The 15,642-nt window shown below is 36.7% G+C and overlaps 3 protein-coding genes across 3 annotated transcripts; 2 read left to right on the top strand and 1 right to left on the bottom strand.

Annotated features, from left to right (window-relative positions):
• Window positions 1-868: 868 nt before the first annotated feature.
• LOC137245573 (protein BCCIP homolog) lies at window positions 869-2,181 on the bottom strand. The gene is made up of 3 exons (XM_067776467.1): window positions 2,013-2,181; window positions 1,811-1,937; window positions 869-1,749 (listed from the first exon to the last, which is right to left on the bottom strand). The coding sequence occupies exons 1-3, from the start codon at window positions 2,124-2,126 to the stop codon at window positions 1,109-1,111; spliced, it is 882 nt and encodes a 293-aa protein (XP_067632568.1). The 5' UTR covers window positions 2,127-2,181; the 3' UTR covers window positions 869-1,108.
• A 2,309-nt stretch (window positions 2,182-4,490) lies between these two features.
• LOC137245566 (COX assembly mitochondrial protein 2 homolog) lies at window positions 4,491-4,867 on the top strand. The gene is made up of 2 exons (XM_067776455.1): window positions 4,491-4,648; window positions 4,712-4,867. The coding sequence occupies exons 1-2, from the start codon at window positions 4,568-4,570 to the stop codon at window positions 4,865-4,867; spliced, it is 237 nt and encodes a 78-aa protein (XP_067632556.1). The 5' UTR covers window positions 4,491-4,567.
• Window positions 4,868-4,913: 46 nt separating this feature from the next.
• LOC137245564 (protein Abitram-like) lies at window positions 4,914-5,673 on the top strand. The gene has a single exon (XM_067776440.1). The coding sequence runs from the start codon at window positions 4,914-4,916 to the stop codon at window positions 5,595-5,597; it is 684 nt and encodes a 227-aa protein (XP_067632541.1). The 3' UTR covers window positions 5,598-5,673.
• Window positions 5,674-15,642: the final 9,969 nt, after the last annotated feature.

The raw sequence follows: 15,642 nt of genomic DNA, 5'->3' as shown, positions 1-15,642 counted from the left end.
AAAGATTGCTTTAGTTTCAACAAGTTTCAATTTCAAACCTCAGGAAACCCTGCTAAAGCCTGGTAGCCTTTCTTAGACGATTCAAATTTCAATGATCAGATTTCCAAGGAAACAGACATTTTCTAATAAATTTCTCTTGTTAAGCCACTCATATTTGTATACCTTACATAATTATTTTTGAACCAAAATGCAAAGGTAACCATCTCTGGATGATCCCGAAAAATTCCGAGATTGTCATTATAGTCACGAAATTGTGATTTCAATTCGCTTTGTGTTACCAATTGGCGGCTCTTAGCCCAACGAAGAAGCGACAGGCGCGACTTGTGGTACGGCACAAACCGTTTAAACGGTTAAGGGCGATTTAATGGTGACTTATAACCATAAAGCCATAACCAGATAAATGAGCTGATCGAACCAAACTTAAGGAAATCAATGTAATCGATTAATGGTGCCATACCATAACGCTAACTCGATTACATTGATTTCCATAAGGCAGGTTCGATCAGCTGTTTTATCTGGTTATGGCTTTATGGTTATAAGGCACTATTAATTCCCGGTCGGGCTAGCGCCTTAATGGTGCTATGGTACTGGATCTGTATCCGGCAAAGGACCATCAGATCGATAACACTCCCCAAAGCCTTCGGGGATCAACCTTATCGCTACAAGATCAACATTACAGTGTGCTTATCACTTAAGATATTGCTAGCCATTCTGAGCATGAATCTAAGATTTATTTAAGCATACTCAGCCCGGTGGAGACTTTGCAGTCCTTACCTACATACATTGATCGCATAAAAAGCTATATTCGTAGCCTAGATATGTATTTTACAGTGTTATTAGTTTGCGGTTACAATATCACCCAACAAAATAAAAATTATAACAATTTATTCCATACTCTTTCAATAGAAGTAGTATTTATCAAAAATACATGCATTTAAATGTATATTATATAGACTATAGATTAATTATCGTAATTGCATACATATATGCCGTCATCCAGTGAGTTTTACAGCTCCGGCTCACGTTCAATTCTAAGGGGAATGCTCTGGATCATTGAGATTGAGGATTTTGCCACCGGATGATGGCTATAATAACATTTATACATTATTTATACTCCACTAATAAAATTGCGTATGCCGTCAATTAGTTGTGGCAATTGTTTCGCATCAAATAGAATAACTTTTCTGTATGGTGTTAATGTTGCATCGCCTTCTAACCAATCTCCACTCATACCCACATCACACTCATCTGCAATTGAATACTCAAAGGAATTTACTGCTTTAGAACATATTACTTCCTCCTCAGCATTTGTGTATATATCCTCTGCCGGTTTGCCCTTGCGTGCTTCTTTACGAAACAATTTAACAATCATCAGATAGTATATAAAATTGAATTTCATGCCTTTTTGCTTGGCTGCCAGAACCTCTTTATGCAAATTTTCTAATAATGGCACAGATATTTGAGCTGGAATATTAATGAAACGTTCATTGATCAGAAAGCCTACTGGTCGCCCATCGTTTCCCAAAACTTCACGAAAATGCTTTAATACGGAATCTGGTGCATGCTTTTCCGCACGTTGCACAATGTAGCTATGCAGTTGTTGTATGCAAGGCACATCCTTCTTTGAAGACAAATTTATTACAGTGGTAATTCCAAATATCGTGCCTTCTTCAACAATATCATCCTCCATATCACTTTCAGCACCATCCTGCTCGCATTGACAAATTACGCTACCCACATAATTTTGACCTAAAATTTTCATGCAAGAATTATTAAAATTGATACCTTTTGGACTATAGCTGGAACTTACTAATAATAATTTCTGCCATCTGCATAGTGTTTATTGGTGCACGCAGAAATACACGCTGCAGCAGTTGAGATATGCCGTGACAATCAGGATCGGAAGGTGCGCGTCCCTCGAAATCAATTTCTACTTCCTTCGAATATTATTATAAAATAACTGAACCCAAATAATAACCGATTAGCCTATTTCTAATTTTTTTTCTACCAACCTCATTGCCAGTATAAGCGTCAGGATGTGGCTCATCTTCACTTGAGCTCTCTGAATCATTATTTGCTGTATCTTGCTCCATTGCACTTAGATTCTTCTTCTTGCCAGCAGACATAACTTGAAAAGGAAATAACCGCGTCTAATAATGTGTTTTAGAATTCAATTTGAATGGTAAACATAGTGTACAAGTACAAGTGTGTTGACTTATCTGTCAAGCATTCTGACAGGCACTCGCTGGATTCGGAATGACAGCGAATTCAAAATGGATACCATTACCGAGTGCGCCGAATGATTGAAAAATTGAAAAAGTCGATACGATTGGTAGTCAAAAATGTTGTCGTTGAAACCAAAAATGCGACTCTAGACCTGAGATTTCCATCAGGTGAGCGAGGCTGTTTGTATTTTTGACGTTTATCGCTTAGTGAACACACTTGGTATAGGTACACTATGATGGTAAAATTTCCTTGTTTTTGTTTAAGTAAACAGCTGATAACAACCACCGCGTGAAGCTGATTGACGTATCCAGACAGGGTTGCACCGCAACAGTGTTCAAGCACGTTTTAAAGAAAGATTCCTAAAGGGCGAATTAATGGTGACTTATAACCATAAAGCCATAACCAGATAAAACAGCTGATCGAACCTACCTTATGGAAATTAATGTAATCGATTAATGGTGCCATACCGTAACGCTAACTCGATTTCATTGATTTCTATAAGGTAGGTGTGATCAGCTGTTTTATCTGGTTATGGCTTTATGGTTATAAGTCAGCATTAATTCGCCCTTAAAGCCGGAGTCATTGGTGCCGTATGTCGTATCGCTGTATCCGTATCCCTAACGTAATCAGCTGTGTATCGTTACGACGGTAAACCAAAACCCAATTGGTTGGCTACGATACGGTTACGACCATAGCGGCACCAATAATCGATTGCATTGATTCTCATAAGGTTGGTCGAATCAGCTGTTAAAAGGTTACCGATACGGTTACCGATAAAGCACCAATGTCTCCAGCTTAAAGGCCGAATTAATGGTGACTTATAACCATAAAGCCATAACCAGATAAAACAGCTGATCGAACCTACCTGAAGGAAATCAATGTAATCGATTAATGGTGCCATACCATAACGCTAACGCCATAGACAATCAATTGGTTTTTGGTTTCTCGCCATATCCATAACCTAAAAATATTTGATTTGGTGAATTTAATAACTTTTTTTAGATTTTCTTCATTGTTTTGGATACGTTATGACTAAGATACTTATTTTTTGTGGAATATGTTTGTAATTTTTTGCGTTTTCATCATTTTTATGAAATTTTCACGATTTTTAGGATAACGCACCATTAATCGATCACATTGAGATGGTTATGGATATGGATATGGTTACGACTATGGCGTTAGGGTTAAGGAAGTTTAATTTGGCTTTAAAGCTGCAGACAATGGTGCTTTATCGGTAACCGTATCGGTAACCTTATAACAGCTGATTCGACCAACCTTATGAGAATCAATGCAATCGATTATTGGTGCCGCTAAGGTCGTAGCCGTATCGTAGCCAACCAATTGGTTTTTGGTTTACCATCGTAACGATAAACAGCTGATTACGTTAGGGATACGACTACAGCGATACGACAAACGGCACCAATGACTACAGCTTTATTCTGATCGTTTACACAACATTTTTTTTGACGTATTTGGGGATTTTTGAACTTTCATAATGTTTGTTGTTTCGCTATTTATGAGGGACATTTTTGAATTGCCTTTCATTTATCCATGCGGTGTTGTCACTTTATGCAAACGTGTTTTTTGGAAAGAGAATTAAATAATTAATTAAATACAGTCGGAAAAATAAACACAAATACCCGATGAAAATGTATAAAAGACATTTATAAACATCTCGCCCAAAAAGAAAGTAGCGACTACCTCATAGTTTACATCGAGTAAATGCTTGAAAAATAACGAGTGACGGCTCTTATTATATTTATCCTCTTTGTCCCAACTACCATGCAATGAAATAAATAAAATCAGCTGATGAGATGAGCCAACCATATAATTGAACCATGGCTACTTGGTAGCTCTTCTCGTTCAAGTTTGACATTTCAATTTGCTCAAAAGTACGAAAACAGAATAAATCATTGTTTACTATAAAGTTTGGCATCTTAATTTGAGGTTATGTTGCGAATAGGGTGGAAGGCACTCGCAGGCCGTGAAGATAGGCACTCTAATGGAGTGGAATTAAGAACAGTAGGAAGACCAGAGTTGCATTGGAACAATCATTGTATCAATATTAAAGATAAATTTAGAAACAATAAATAAATACTTGAGTATAAGCAAAAATTTTCTTCCAATTACTGCAATTAAGGTGTCCTAGATGCTATATATTCCAAAATTATAACATTTTATGTCTGTTTAAAAATTTAACTTCAATTTCCCTAAGATTTCCGTAATATGGCCATTAGTGATGTTTGTGTGTGTGTGCAAATTTTGAGCGATCAGCTGTTAGTTGCGCTACTTGGTAAAGTTTACAATAGAATAAATTTTGTTCCTATTTCATACAAAAATAATGCATACGGATCTATCTCCTCATTTGCATACACCAGATTGTATCAAGTTAATCGAACAACTTAACAATTGCCATATCGAGGTAAGTAGCCTTCCAAACTCATTCCAGTGTAATCCTTCGAATACTTATATGTCATTGTTTCAGAAAAAGTTTAGCAAGTTTTTAGGTGCTTGCAACGATATTAATGATCAAGTGCTGAAGTGTCTGAAAAAAGAACGGCAAGCGCGTGCAGCAGCCAATCGAGTCAAGGCTGCCGAAAGACAAGCCCAATTGAAGGAAAGATTGAAGGCTTCATCATAATTTTCTCATTTAGAGATCCATTGAACGACTTTACTAAGCACATACAATGTTACCGGAAACAGATCCTTTGTTATCTTATTATTATAAACATGAACAACAATCCATTGGCGGCATTGAAGTGCCATCCATAACCGAAGACTGGGTTGAAAATCACCCCAGTGTTGTAGATAGATTTTTTACACGTTATTACTACATTAAGGAAGGCAACGACCCAGCACCATATCAAATACTTTTTCATTCAAATCGAATTTGTTTGATTTGTTTGGCTTCAGAGCATCCAGCAATAAAAATGGGCATCAAATCGCTTACTTTTGATATTGGCAATACAGATCGCAGCAAAAATACAGTAAAAGGTAAAGGTAAGAAGGGTGGGATGGTTTTGCAACATGACTCTACATTAGCCATATTAACTACGGAACAAGGAAAAACCTATAGGATTCCTAGTTGTGTACAAAGTAAGCTGATTGAAGTGAATGCATTATGGGTTGATGAGCCAAAACGTTTGGAATCCGTCGCGGAAGGAGAAGGGTATATAGCTATTGTGCTATTAAAACCTGATGATTGTGAAGCTATTAAACGAAGTCTGCTAACACAAGAACAGTACAATGAAAAGTGGTCCGAATTGAAAAATGCTGAAGCTAAGAGTGTAGAAAAGCAGGAAATCGATACCAAATCGGGATACAATGTTGAAGATGGAGATAAAGTCGATATAGCCGTTAATAAGTTGTAAACAATTTAATATTTGATATTTGAATGACTCTTGTAATACTTGTATCTAATAACATTGTTCGATTGCTTAAAATCTTCACACTTCAACACTTCAACAACAACAACAACGTAACATTTCAATTCGCACCAATGATATCTACCAATATCGCATAGTAGCGTGCAGGCAAAACAAAAAGTTACAAATTTATGGTTTTATCAATATTCTGGTGATTGTGGAGGATTTAGTTTGGTTTGAAATCATTATGATGCACCTTTATCTGCGAAACCGATGATAGAATGGCGAAGGATTCCTGTTCAATAAGCTTATTACTTCAGATTGCTTTCGTATTTTCTCCACTGAAAATGTATATCTGATTTTCGAGGCCGGCCTTTCACAGACCAATGCAGCTATGTATAAGGACTGATGACTGATGAAACTTTGTTGTTTTTAAATATTTGTATGTTGCTTTTTTAAATAAGTTCTATCGAAAAAAAAGCATTACAATGTAAAAATTAAACACGATCTTCAACTATACAGAATGGAAAATTTACATATTCCAAGTGCAGGCTTAGTCTGGATTCAGCTATTTAATACTTTTCAGGAATAAAAAGGATAAAGAACTTCAATTAAAATTTTTGGGTAATAAATAAAATTGCTGAACTACAATTGAGGAGTTGCGTGCAAAAAAAGTTCAGGGTTCGAAGACCCCTTTTTGCGTAAAACAGCTCCATAGGAAGAAGGGGTCCAGTTTTATACCCACGCCAAATATTTTTTTAATGTCTCTGAAACAGACTTCGTACCAACGAAAAATGTAAAGCTCTGTGCCAGTTTCTTGTATTGTTCTTATAAAAAAATGTAAGTGACTCTCACTCCCAAACAGTGCCTCCCCATATATGCTTTGTTAACGTCTCCCGGTTTCGCTTATATTTGCACTTTTTGACATGAGAAATGGGACATACAAAAAATTGCAAGTTACCACTGTTGCTTCTATGTTATATGCAAAAAGGTAATTTGTCATTTTTGGGAAAAAATTATGAAATAAGGATTTTGTCAACATATATTTACATTGGGAAGATTATACATAAATGATATATACTATATATTAAAAAAATGTTTCAAATACTACAACAACAAAAATCCTATATCACCTCAAATGTTTTAAACACAAAAATCTCAAATACGTTATTTTCAAAAAAGATCACTTTTTGCATTCAAATCCTCAATTGTGATTTTCTGCCCTTCAATTGCAACTTTTGGAACTTAACCTGATAAAGATGTAGAATGAGTCCAAACGTAAACGCTTTCAAACGACTCATTTTTGCGTATATCGTTTTTAATGCTATTTGGAAACCATTTTTTTGTATATTAATTTTAAGTTCTCTCCATGGCTCAATTATATGGTTGGCTCATCTCATCAGCTGATTTTATTTATTTCATTGCATGGTCGATGGGATTGATAGGCAGTGAAAATTACTGAGCGTCCAAAATTTATGGTTTTCTATGGAACGCTCGTGTTGACATACAAATATGAGCATTATCCCTGCTGGCATGATCCCGGAAATCTGTCCTCATTTCCCAGCCAAAAATGCAACTCTAGCGAAAGAACTGGGTCATGAACAAAAGACGGTTGGTTAAGGAGCACATACTAGACAAATTGAAGGAGCATTTCACGAAATGCAACCTCCTCCGGTATCGCATAGTTTTGGTCAACCGTAAATCCCCTGTTCAATCCAACCACTTTGCCATTGCCCTTCAGAAAAAAAAAAGAAACTGGCAAGGTTGGTACCGATAGAAAAGCCTGGAAAACCAGCTAACCAAGGTAAGTCATACTTCGCCAGATATCTCCCCTGTCCCCAGTACCGAAGTTATTCAAAACCGTTCTGCTTTTTTATTTTACAATCTTAAGCCAATAGAGCTGCAAAACTCTATAGAGGTATTCGATATTTTCGTTAGTTGAAAAACTAATATGAATGGATTTCCATAGTATTGTATACCATGATGTAATAACGACAAGGTGGTCCATGTAGTGACAGCTCATTTTGAAAACTCCCATACAAAACGAAGGATGAGAGAAAGGGGAAGAAAAGGAGAGGCCCTTTTGTGAAGTATTAAATTTAGTACTATTTTGTATCAAAGAAATAAGTACATTTTTTACATGTTTCATGAAAATTTTCTTATTTTAACATATGTTAATGGTAGGCTCTCCGAATAAACTTCTAGTTCTGCTATAAAAAGTTTCTTAGAGAATTCAGCAGCCCAAGCAGATTTCGTTCAAAGTTTGCATAAAACATGCAGGCTGGCCACTCAAAGATAGATCACTATTCTTTCTTCATAGGCTTCTTGGACCTAGTGTTTTTGAATTCGAGTGTATATGGCAAACTTGAAATATTTTGCTTAGTTTGTGTTACGAAGGCAAAATAAATTACAAGAAGATTAAGTCAGCGCACGGTATGGGTTAACTTAATAAAGACCACACTCCTCCTTATACTGCCTGCTATTCGACGTAGTACAGCTAGCTGGTGTCGGATGTTTGTTAGGAGTGACGAGAGCTCTTTTTCAATTCGAAAGGTCTTAAAATTGAAGTAAAAAAGTGCAGCCTATAGCTTCAGGAAATGTAACAAACGGATTTAGGGGCTTAGGATACTCACGCGGTAGGCATACCTGTCGTACGTAGCGACTAAAATCACCAAACCTAGGGTTCAACGCGGTCATATCAAATCGTTCTCGACAGGATCGGTTTATTACCTTAATGTAGCTAGTTTCCGGAGCATGCTGGATCAATTTCCGTCTACATTCACGACTCATAATTCATTAAGGGATGAATGAAGTTGGGAATTAATATGAACCTGATCACGGATGGGTCCAGACTGAAGGGCAGGGGTGGAGTATTCTGCCATTAGCTCGGTGTTAGCCGAAAATTGAAATGCACGATCACAGCAGCGTCGTCCACGTTAGGCTGATCTCTTGGCCTGGGCGAACTGAATGTGTCCGTCAGTGGAGATTTTGCAGGGCTGCTATAATTACTCATAAGCCTACAATACTTTTTGCCGTATTTGGTATACCATCGCCGTCCACATCACGATCATGTACATTTGGTATACCATCACCATCCATATCCTCATCTACCTCGTTTGGTTTAAGATCACCATCAATGTCGGTATCATCATCATTGGGTATACCATCACCATCAATATCTAAGCTTTTGGGTTCCTCATCGTTGGGCATGCCGTCACCATCGACGTCGTGATCACGCTCATTTGGTATGCCATTACCATCAATATCAACATCTTCGTTATTGAGTACGCCATCACCGTCAATGTCTTTGTCCGCCTCGTTAGGCTCACCATCTCCATCGATATCATTATCCAATTCATTGGCAATGCCATCGCCATCAATATCATCATCCTGGTAATTTTTAATGCCATCACCATCAATGTCTTCATCACTGTCATTAGGTACACCATCGCCATCTATATCCGTATCATCTTCATTAGATACACCATCGCCGTCTATATCATTATCATCCTTGTTTGGTATGCCATCACCATCTAAATCGTCATCCTCTTCGTTGGGTATGCCATCACCATCTATGTCATCATCCTCAGCATTTGGTATGCCATCACCATCGATGTCATTATCCTTTTCATTGGGTATACCGTCACCATCGATATCGCCATCTTGATCATTTGGTATGCCATCACCATCCATGTCATTGTCTTGATTATTTGGTATACCATCACCATCGATATCGTCATCTTGGCTATTGGGTATACCATCACCATCGATATCATTATCTTGATCGTTGGGTATGCCATCACCATCGATATCATCGTCCTGATCATTCGGTATGCCATCACCATCAATGTCTTCATCTTCCTCATTGGGTATGCCATCACCATCTAGATCATTATCGTGGGTGTTGCTTACGCCATCGCCATCAATATCCTTATCGATTACATTCGGCACACCATCACCGTCAAGATCATGATCGACCACATTTGGTACGCCATCACCATCGATGTCCCGATCGTCAACATTCAGTACACCATCACCGTCGATATCAGGATCTTGATCGTTTGGTATAACATCACCATCAATATCATCATCTTCTTCATTTAAAACACCGTCACCGTCCATGTCTTCATCTAGTTCATTTGGTTTGCTATCACCATCAATGTCGGTGTCGTCTTCATTTGGTATGCCATCGCCATCAAGATCGATGGGTTTTTCCTCCACAGAATCAGCATCAGTTATTTCAACTGTTTCTTTTTCATTGGCAGCCGGTTGATCGGATTGCATTTCACCTGAATCTGTGCCATTGTCGTCATTGTTCGTTGTGACCTCGTTATAAGTCAAATCGGCATTAAGGATACCACCTGCCTCTGGGAAAATGTAATTAAAGTAAATTATTTTTACTAAATAATGTAAAAATTTCTAAAAAGGTTTCTGATTTCTTTTTTGTGCCGATTATATCGTATTAATAAGGCCTGAGCTATAAATTGACTTCGAAACGTTTTTTTTTAATTACCCAAAACGGAAGCATTTTTTACTAATAATGTGATTGATAAGTAAACCATCACCTTTGGTAGTTCCAAGGCCTTTTGGCTCCGAGGCTAAGAGGAAGACGGGTAGTAGACATGTGGGCTTGACTGCCACAAACAACCATAAACTTTAGATCATCAACTTCCTTCAGAAGATTAGGGAGCCATAAAAAAATTGGAAAGAGTGTCCTTCTTAGTAATCCCACAGAAAGCACCTAGGGCAAACACAATTAGAAGAAACCGTAGATGAAGGGTGTTGAAACTAGACACTGAAGAGCGAGTTGCTGCCAACAACAGATATCCGCTACGGGATCTTGCATCATTTGGTCTGCATAGAGCGTGTTAAAGCGATCATGATTGACCTCAAACAAGAATACAACTAATCCACAGTGCTCCCAAATAAACAGCCCAAAAAGTTCTTTTACTTGCGGATTTATGGAAACCACACTTAGGTAAAGAAGAACAGAATGCTTTTAAAAAAACGAAAACCTGGAACGCCACAGATATATTTTCTGAAAAATTTTTCGACTTGTTTACAATTATAGAAAGCTGTAGTCCTTGTTATACTCAGCGTCCTTTGCACCCAGAGTATTTAAACGTTAGTAACAGCGGTTGATCGTAACGGCATAAACGAATCGAGATAAATATAGACTTCCATATATTAAACGGCTCAGGATACACTGAAAGCAATGATGCTAGTAAAATCAACTAATCAGTTCAGTTGGTCTTGACTTAACGGATATTCGGTGAAATTGATCGAATTATGGTTAATTCGATCGAGTTCTTTGTCAAGCAAACAAATTAGTTTAGTAATTCCAACAGAAGAGAAATTGTCGCTCTTAAGTTAACAAAATTCTATAAAATTGACAGATTCCTAATCAATCTAACTGATTTTTTTGTTAACACAACTGAGCTCACTAGTCATTTCAACAGCGATCAACAGTCAATACATGAGAAAATTTCAAAGAGAATTTACGCTCACTGCGCTCTCTACTTTGTACTTATGTATGCTGTGTACTAAATGTATGCACATATTTACGTATGTATATGGCGGCCGCCGTGGTGTGATGGTAGCGTGCTCCGCCTACCACACCGAAGTCCCTGGGTTCACACCCCGGGCAAAGCAACATAAAAATTTTAGAAATAATATTTTTCAATTAGAAGAAAATTTTCTAAGCGGAGGCGCCCCTCGGCACTGTTCGGCAAGCACGCCGAGTGTATTTTTGCCATGAAAAGATCTCAGTGCAGTGAAAACTCACCTGCCTTGCAAATGCCGCAACATAGGTACTTTCGTACAAAGCTGTCGCAACAACTTTTTGTTCATTTGCCTACTAAAACGGTCAATTACGAATCAACGATTTGTGCGCAGTTGATCCAACATCTTGTTGCGATGGATAAAAATTGACAGAAATATATATACATATAACAATGCATCGAAAAAATCAGAAACAAAAACAGTTCCTAATGAAAAATTTGGAAAATCCAGTGAAAAGTTAACTTGTTATAATTCTTCCGAAAAGGGACATTTGTCTAGTAATTGCCCCAAACCTCAAAATCGTCCACGATGCAAAGACTGTCAAAGAGTGCATCCGCGTACTGATCCTGTAAATTTTGGTAAAGCGTGAATGTGAGAGCATGCGAAACTAGTAAAATGTTTGAAAAAGAAATATACATTAATAGTGAACGATTAATTGCGTTAATTGATAGTGGCAGTGATTGTCACATGGTACGTGAGTCGATAGCTAAAAAAATAAATTGTAAAATTATGCCCTGTATAATGAAAATATGGTTATATGGTTGATACAGTAAATTTGCAACTTGACCTGTATGTCGTTCAATATGATTTTTGTCTACTGATGTGCTTTTAGGGCACGAAATTTCATAAATGACTTTATTGTAATTATTAATAACGGTAAGTTGAATTTTAATCACAATTCTAAAATTTTTAAAATAAAATCGGAAATAACACAACGTACGATAATAGAAAATTGCAACTAACGAAGCTTTTAGCAGAGTACCGAGATGTTTTTGCTGAAAATTTAAGTGAAATTGGTAAAACTAGTCTCATTGAAATGAAAATTGAGGTCGATTGTGTCGAGCCCATCTGTCAACGTCCATATAGAGTTCCCGAACAAAAAAAAAATTTGGTTTCGAATATGATAAAAGATTTGTTAGATAATAATATTATTTGTGAATCTCAATCTAAATTTCCTATCCCTGTAATAATGGTAAAGAAAAAAGGTGGAACTGATCGTATGTGCGTGGATTACAGGCGATTAAATCAACATACAAAAAAAGAAGTATATCCAATGCCAAATATAGAGGAACGACTGTATGAAGCCATGCAGTATAAATATTTCTCCGTACTCGATTTAAATAGCGGGTACTACCAAATTCCAATCGAATCCAATAGTCGGAAATATACAGCTTTTATTACGACAGAAGGTCTTTATGAATTCAAGCGAATGCCATTTGGGTTGAAGAATGCGCCAACCGTCTTTCAACGTTTAATGGCACGAATTCAAGAACAAACGCAAAATAGTGATATTTTGCATTATATGGATCACATACTCATCGGAAGTAATTCAGTTATTGAAATGTTTGAGAAACTTGAGCGAATTTTTCAAATACTTGGTAATTTGAATGTAACACTTAATCCAAAAAAATGTGAATTTTTAAAAGAATCGATACAGTTCCTTGGTCATGAGTTGACACCAAATGGAATCTGTCCAGGAAGCGTAAAGACAGCTGCTGTTCAAAACATTCCTGAGCCACGAAATTTAACTGAAGTTCGACAGTTTTTAGGCTTATCAGGCTATTTTCGAAAACTTGTACCATGTTACGCTGTTATTTCCGAACCTTTACGAATGCTATTACGTAAAGATCAAATTTTCGAGTGGAAAGAAGCGCAAATAGATTCATTCAATAAATTGAAATCTGCTTTGGTTAATAAACCAGTAGTAGCTGCATATCGAACAAATGCAGAACATCAAATTCACACCGATGCAAGTTCAATAGGCTTGGCGGGTGTACTTTTATAGAGAGAAGTAGACGATTGGAAGGCTGTCGCTTATTATTCTCGATCTACAACAACAGAAGAACGGAAATATCATAGTTATGAGTTGGAAACGTTAGCTGTGGTTGAAAGTCTTGAAAGATTTTATTATTATGTGTCTGGCAAAAACGTCAAAGTTGTTACTGATTGTAGTGCAATCAAAACTGCCATGCAAAAAAAGGAATTAATTCCTCAAATCGCTCGATGGTGATTACGTATACAAGATTTTGAAATAGAAGTATAACATCGATCAGGACAGCGTATGTTACATATTGATGCAATCAGTCGAAACCCAGATGAACCGCCTAAAGATATCGAAACTGCTTCACTAAAAATAGATAAGGTGGAGATTGAAGAAGACTACTGGGTTTTTAGTATGTTCAGAAAAACGATAAGCAAATTAAAGTTGATTATTGTCTCGAAACGGACGGTTGTATCGCATGGTAAATAATCAACGTCTTTGGGTTGAGCCAAAATCGTTAAAATGGCAGATAGCTCATGACTGTAATGTGAAATCTGGTCAACTGGGCGTTGACAAAATTTACGAGAAGCTTCGAAGGAACTTTTGGTTTTCAAGAATGCGAAATTATATTAAAAATTATATAGCAGCCTGCATTGAATGAGCGTACAACAAAAAAATGGGTGGTATGAAAGAAGGTCAATATCATTTCAGTGATATGGAACCAATACCGTTTAAAACGATTCATTTAGATCATTTAGGTCCATTTCCGAAGTCAGCTAAGCGTAATGATTATGTTCTCGTTGTAGTTGATTCGTTTACCAAATTCACGATTCTCCGAGCAGTAAAGGGTACCGCAACGAAGCATGTTGTTGAGCTGTTGAAGGAAATCAGCAGTTATGTTGGAATACCAGAACGAATTGTAACTGATCGCGGACCAACGTTTACATCCAAACAATTCCAACAGTATTGTCAGGAAAATGTTATTAAGCATATTTTAAATGCAGTGCAAACTCCTCGTGAGAATGCTCATGAAGAGCGTACAAATCGAACGGTTCTGTCAATACTTTTAGCATCTACGACTGCAGACGATAAATAGAATAATGAATTAAGCAAAATTCAATGGTCCATCAATACCATGCGAAACGGAACTACTAATAAAACGCCACACGAATTACTTTTCAATTTTACACCCCGAGATATTTTAAAAAATAAGCTTATTCTTGCTCTCAATGATGATAATCAAATAAATTGTGATATAGAACAAGTTCGAAAAGAGGCTGCTATGCGAATCAATGAAAAACGTTTAAAAGTAAAACAACGATTTGACAGCCATCATCGAATACCACATGTATATAAAGGTGATTTAGTTCTAGCAGAGAACGCACCGCCATGTACAGGTTTTTCACGAAAGCTTGAACCACGTTATAAAGGCCCATTTGAAATTGGTGAAGTGCTCGATCGGGACCGATATATAATCCAAGATTTGCCGGGAAGTAGATGTAAACAGCGACCATATATATCTGTTTATGCTTTAGATAAATTAAAGCGTTACTGTGAACCAACAGAAATCGATGACATATGTTGTGCAGAAGATGAATCCGAAGGTGGAGATGTATCAGGAATGGCCGACTGTAAACAAATCAACTGTAAACTGATCTACTGTAAATCGATCTAGAGCTCTTGGCAAAGGAAAATAAGCAAGCTTTGAAATATTTGATATAATTTTTTCAGTTTCGAATTAATTGTAAAACTTGATGGAGGAATTTTAAATTAAAACAAATTAGTTTTATAATTTTACTATTTTATTATAGGTATAAGGTTGGTGCGATCAGCTTTTTATCTGTTTGTGGTTTTATGGTTATAAGTCACAATTAATTGGCATTTAAAGGACCAAAAGTTTAACTGGCCCTTTATATCCGTCAACTGCCTGACAGGATGGCTAGTTTTAAGCGTTTTGACAGCGAATCACGATCCCGGGCCTCGGGAGTCATTTTGCGATCCAGATTTTTCGGAATTTCTACGGCATCTAACATTGCAAATTTAAATGTCTTTAATTTGTTTTAAGTTTTATTAACTTTCCATTTCGCAGTTAAAATTTATTGAAGAAAATATGTATTAACACGCACAGGAAAAATCACGTAATGAAAAAGTATGACAATATATATATATTTTTTTTTAATTCAAAAGCAAAGATTGCTTTAGTTTCAACACCCCTTCTCAATCTTGCAATCCCATCTTGAAACATAATTTCTTCATTCTAATTGCATCTGGTGCCTTTGTGCATATATCTGCAAGTTGATCTTCTGTAGGTATTGAAATCAGCTTTACCAAGCCTTTTGCAACTGGATCTGTGATAAAATGGTGCTTTATATCAATCTGTTTAGCTTTTCTTGAATCAAATGTATTAGCCATTCCAATACAGCCCCTATTGTCTTCAAATATTTCAACTTATTATTAACTTGTTGTAGATCCTTCAGTAAACCATGTAACCAAATAGCTTCTGTTACA

The sequence above is a fragment of the Eurosta solidaginis genome, chromosome 1 (assembly GCF_040869045.1).
Source record: "Eurosta solidaginis isolate ZX-2024a chromosome 1, ASM4086904v1, whole genome shotgun sequence".
Taxonomy (NCBI): domain Eukaryota; kingdom Metazoa; phylum Arthropoda; class Insecta; order Diptera; family Tephritidae; genus Eurosta; species Eurosta solidaginis.
Note: the sequence above shows the minus strand (reverse complement) of the source record. Positions and strands in the feature narration are given on the sequence as shown.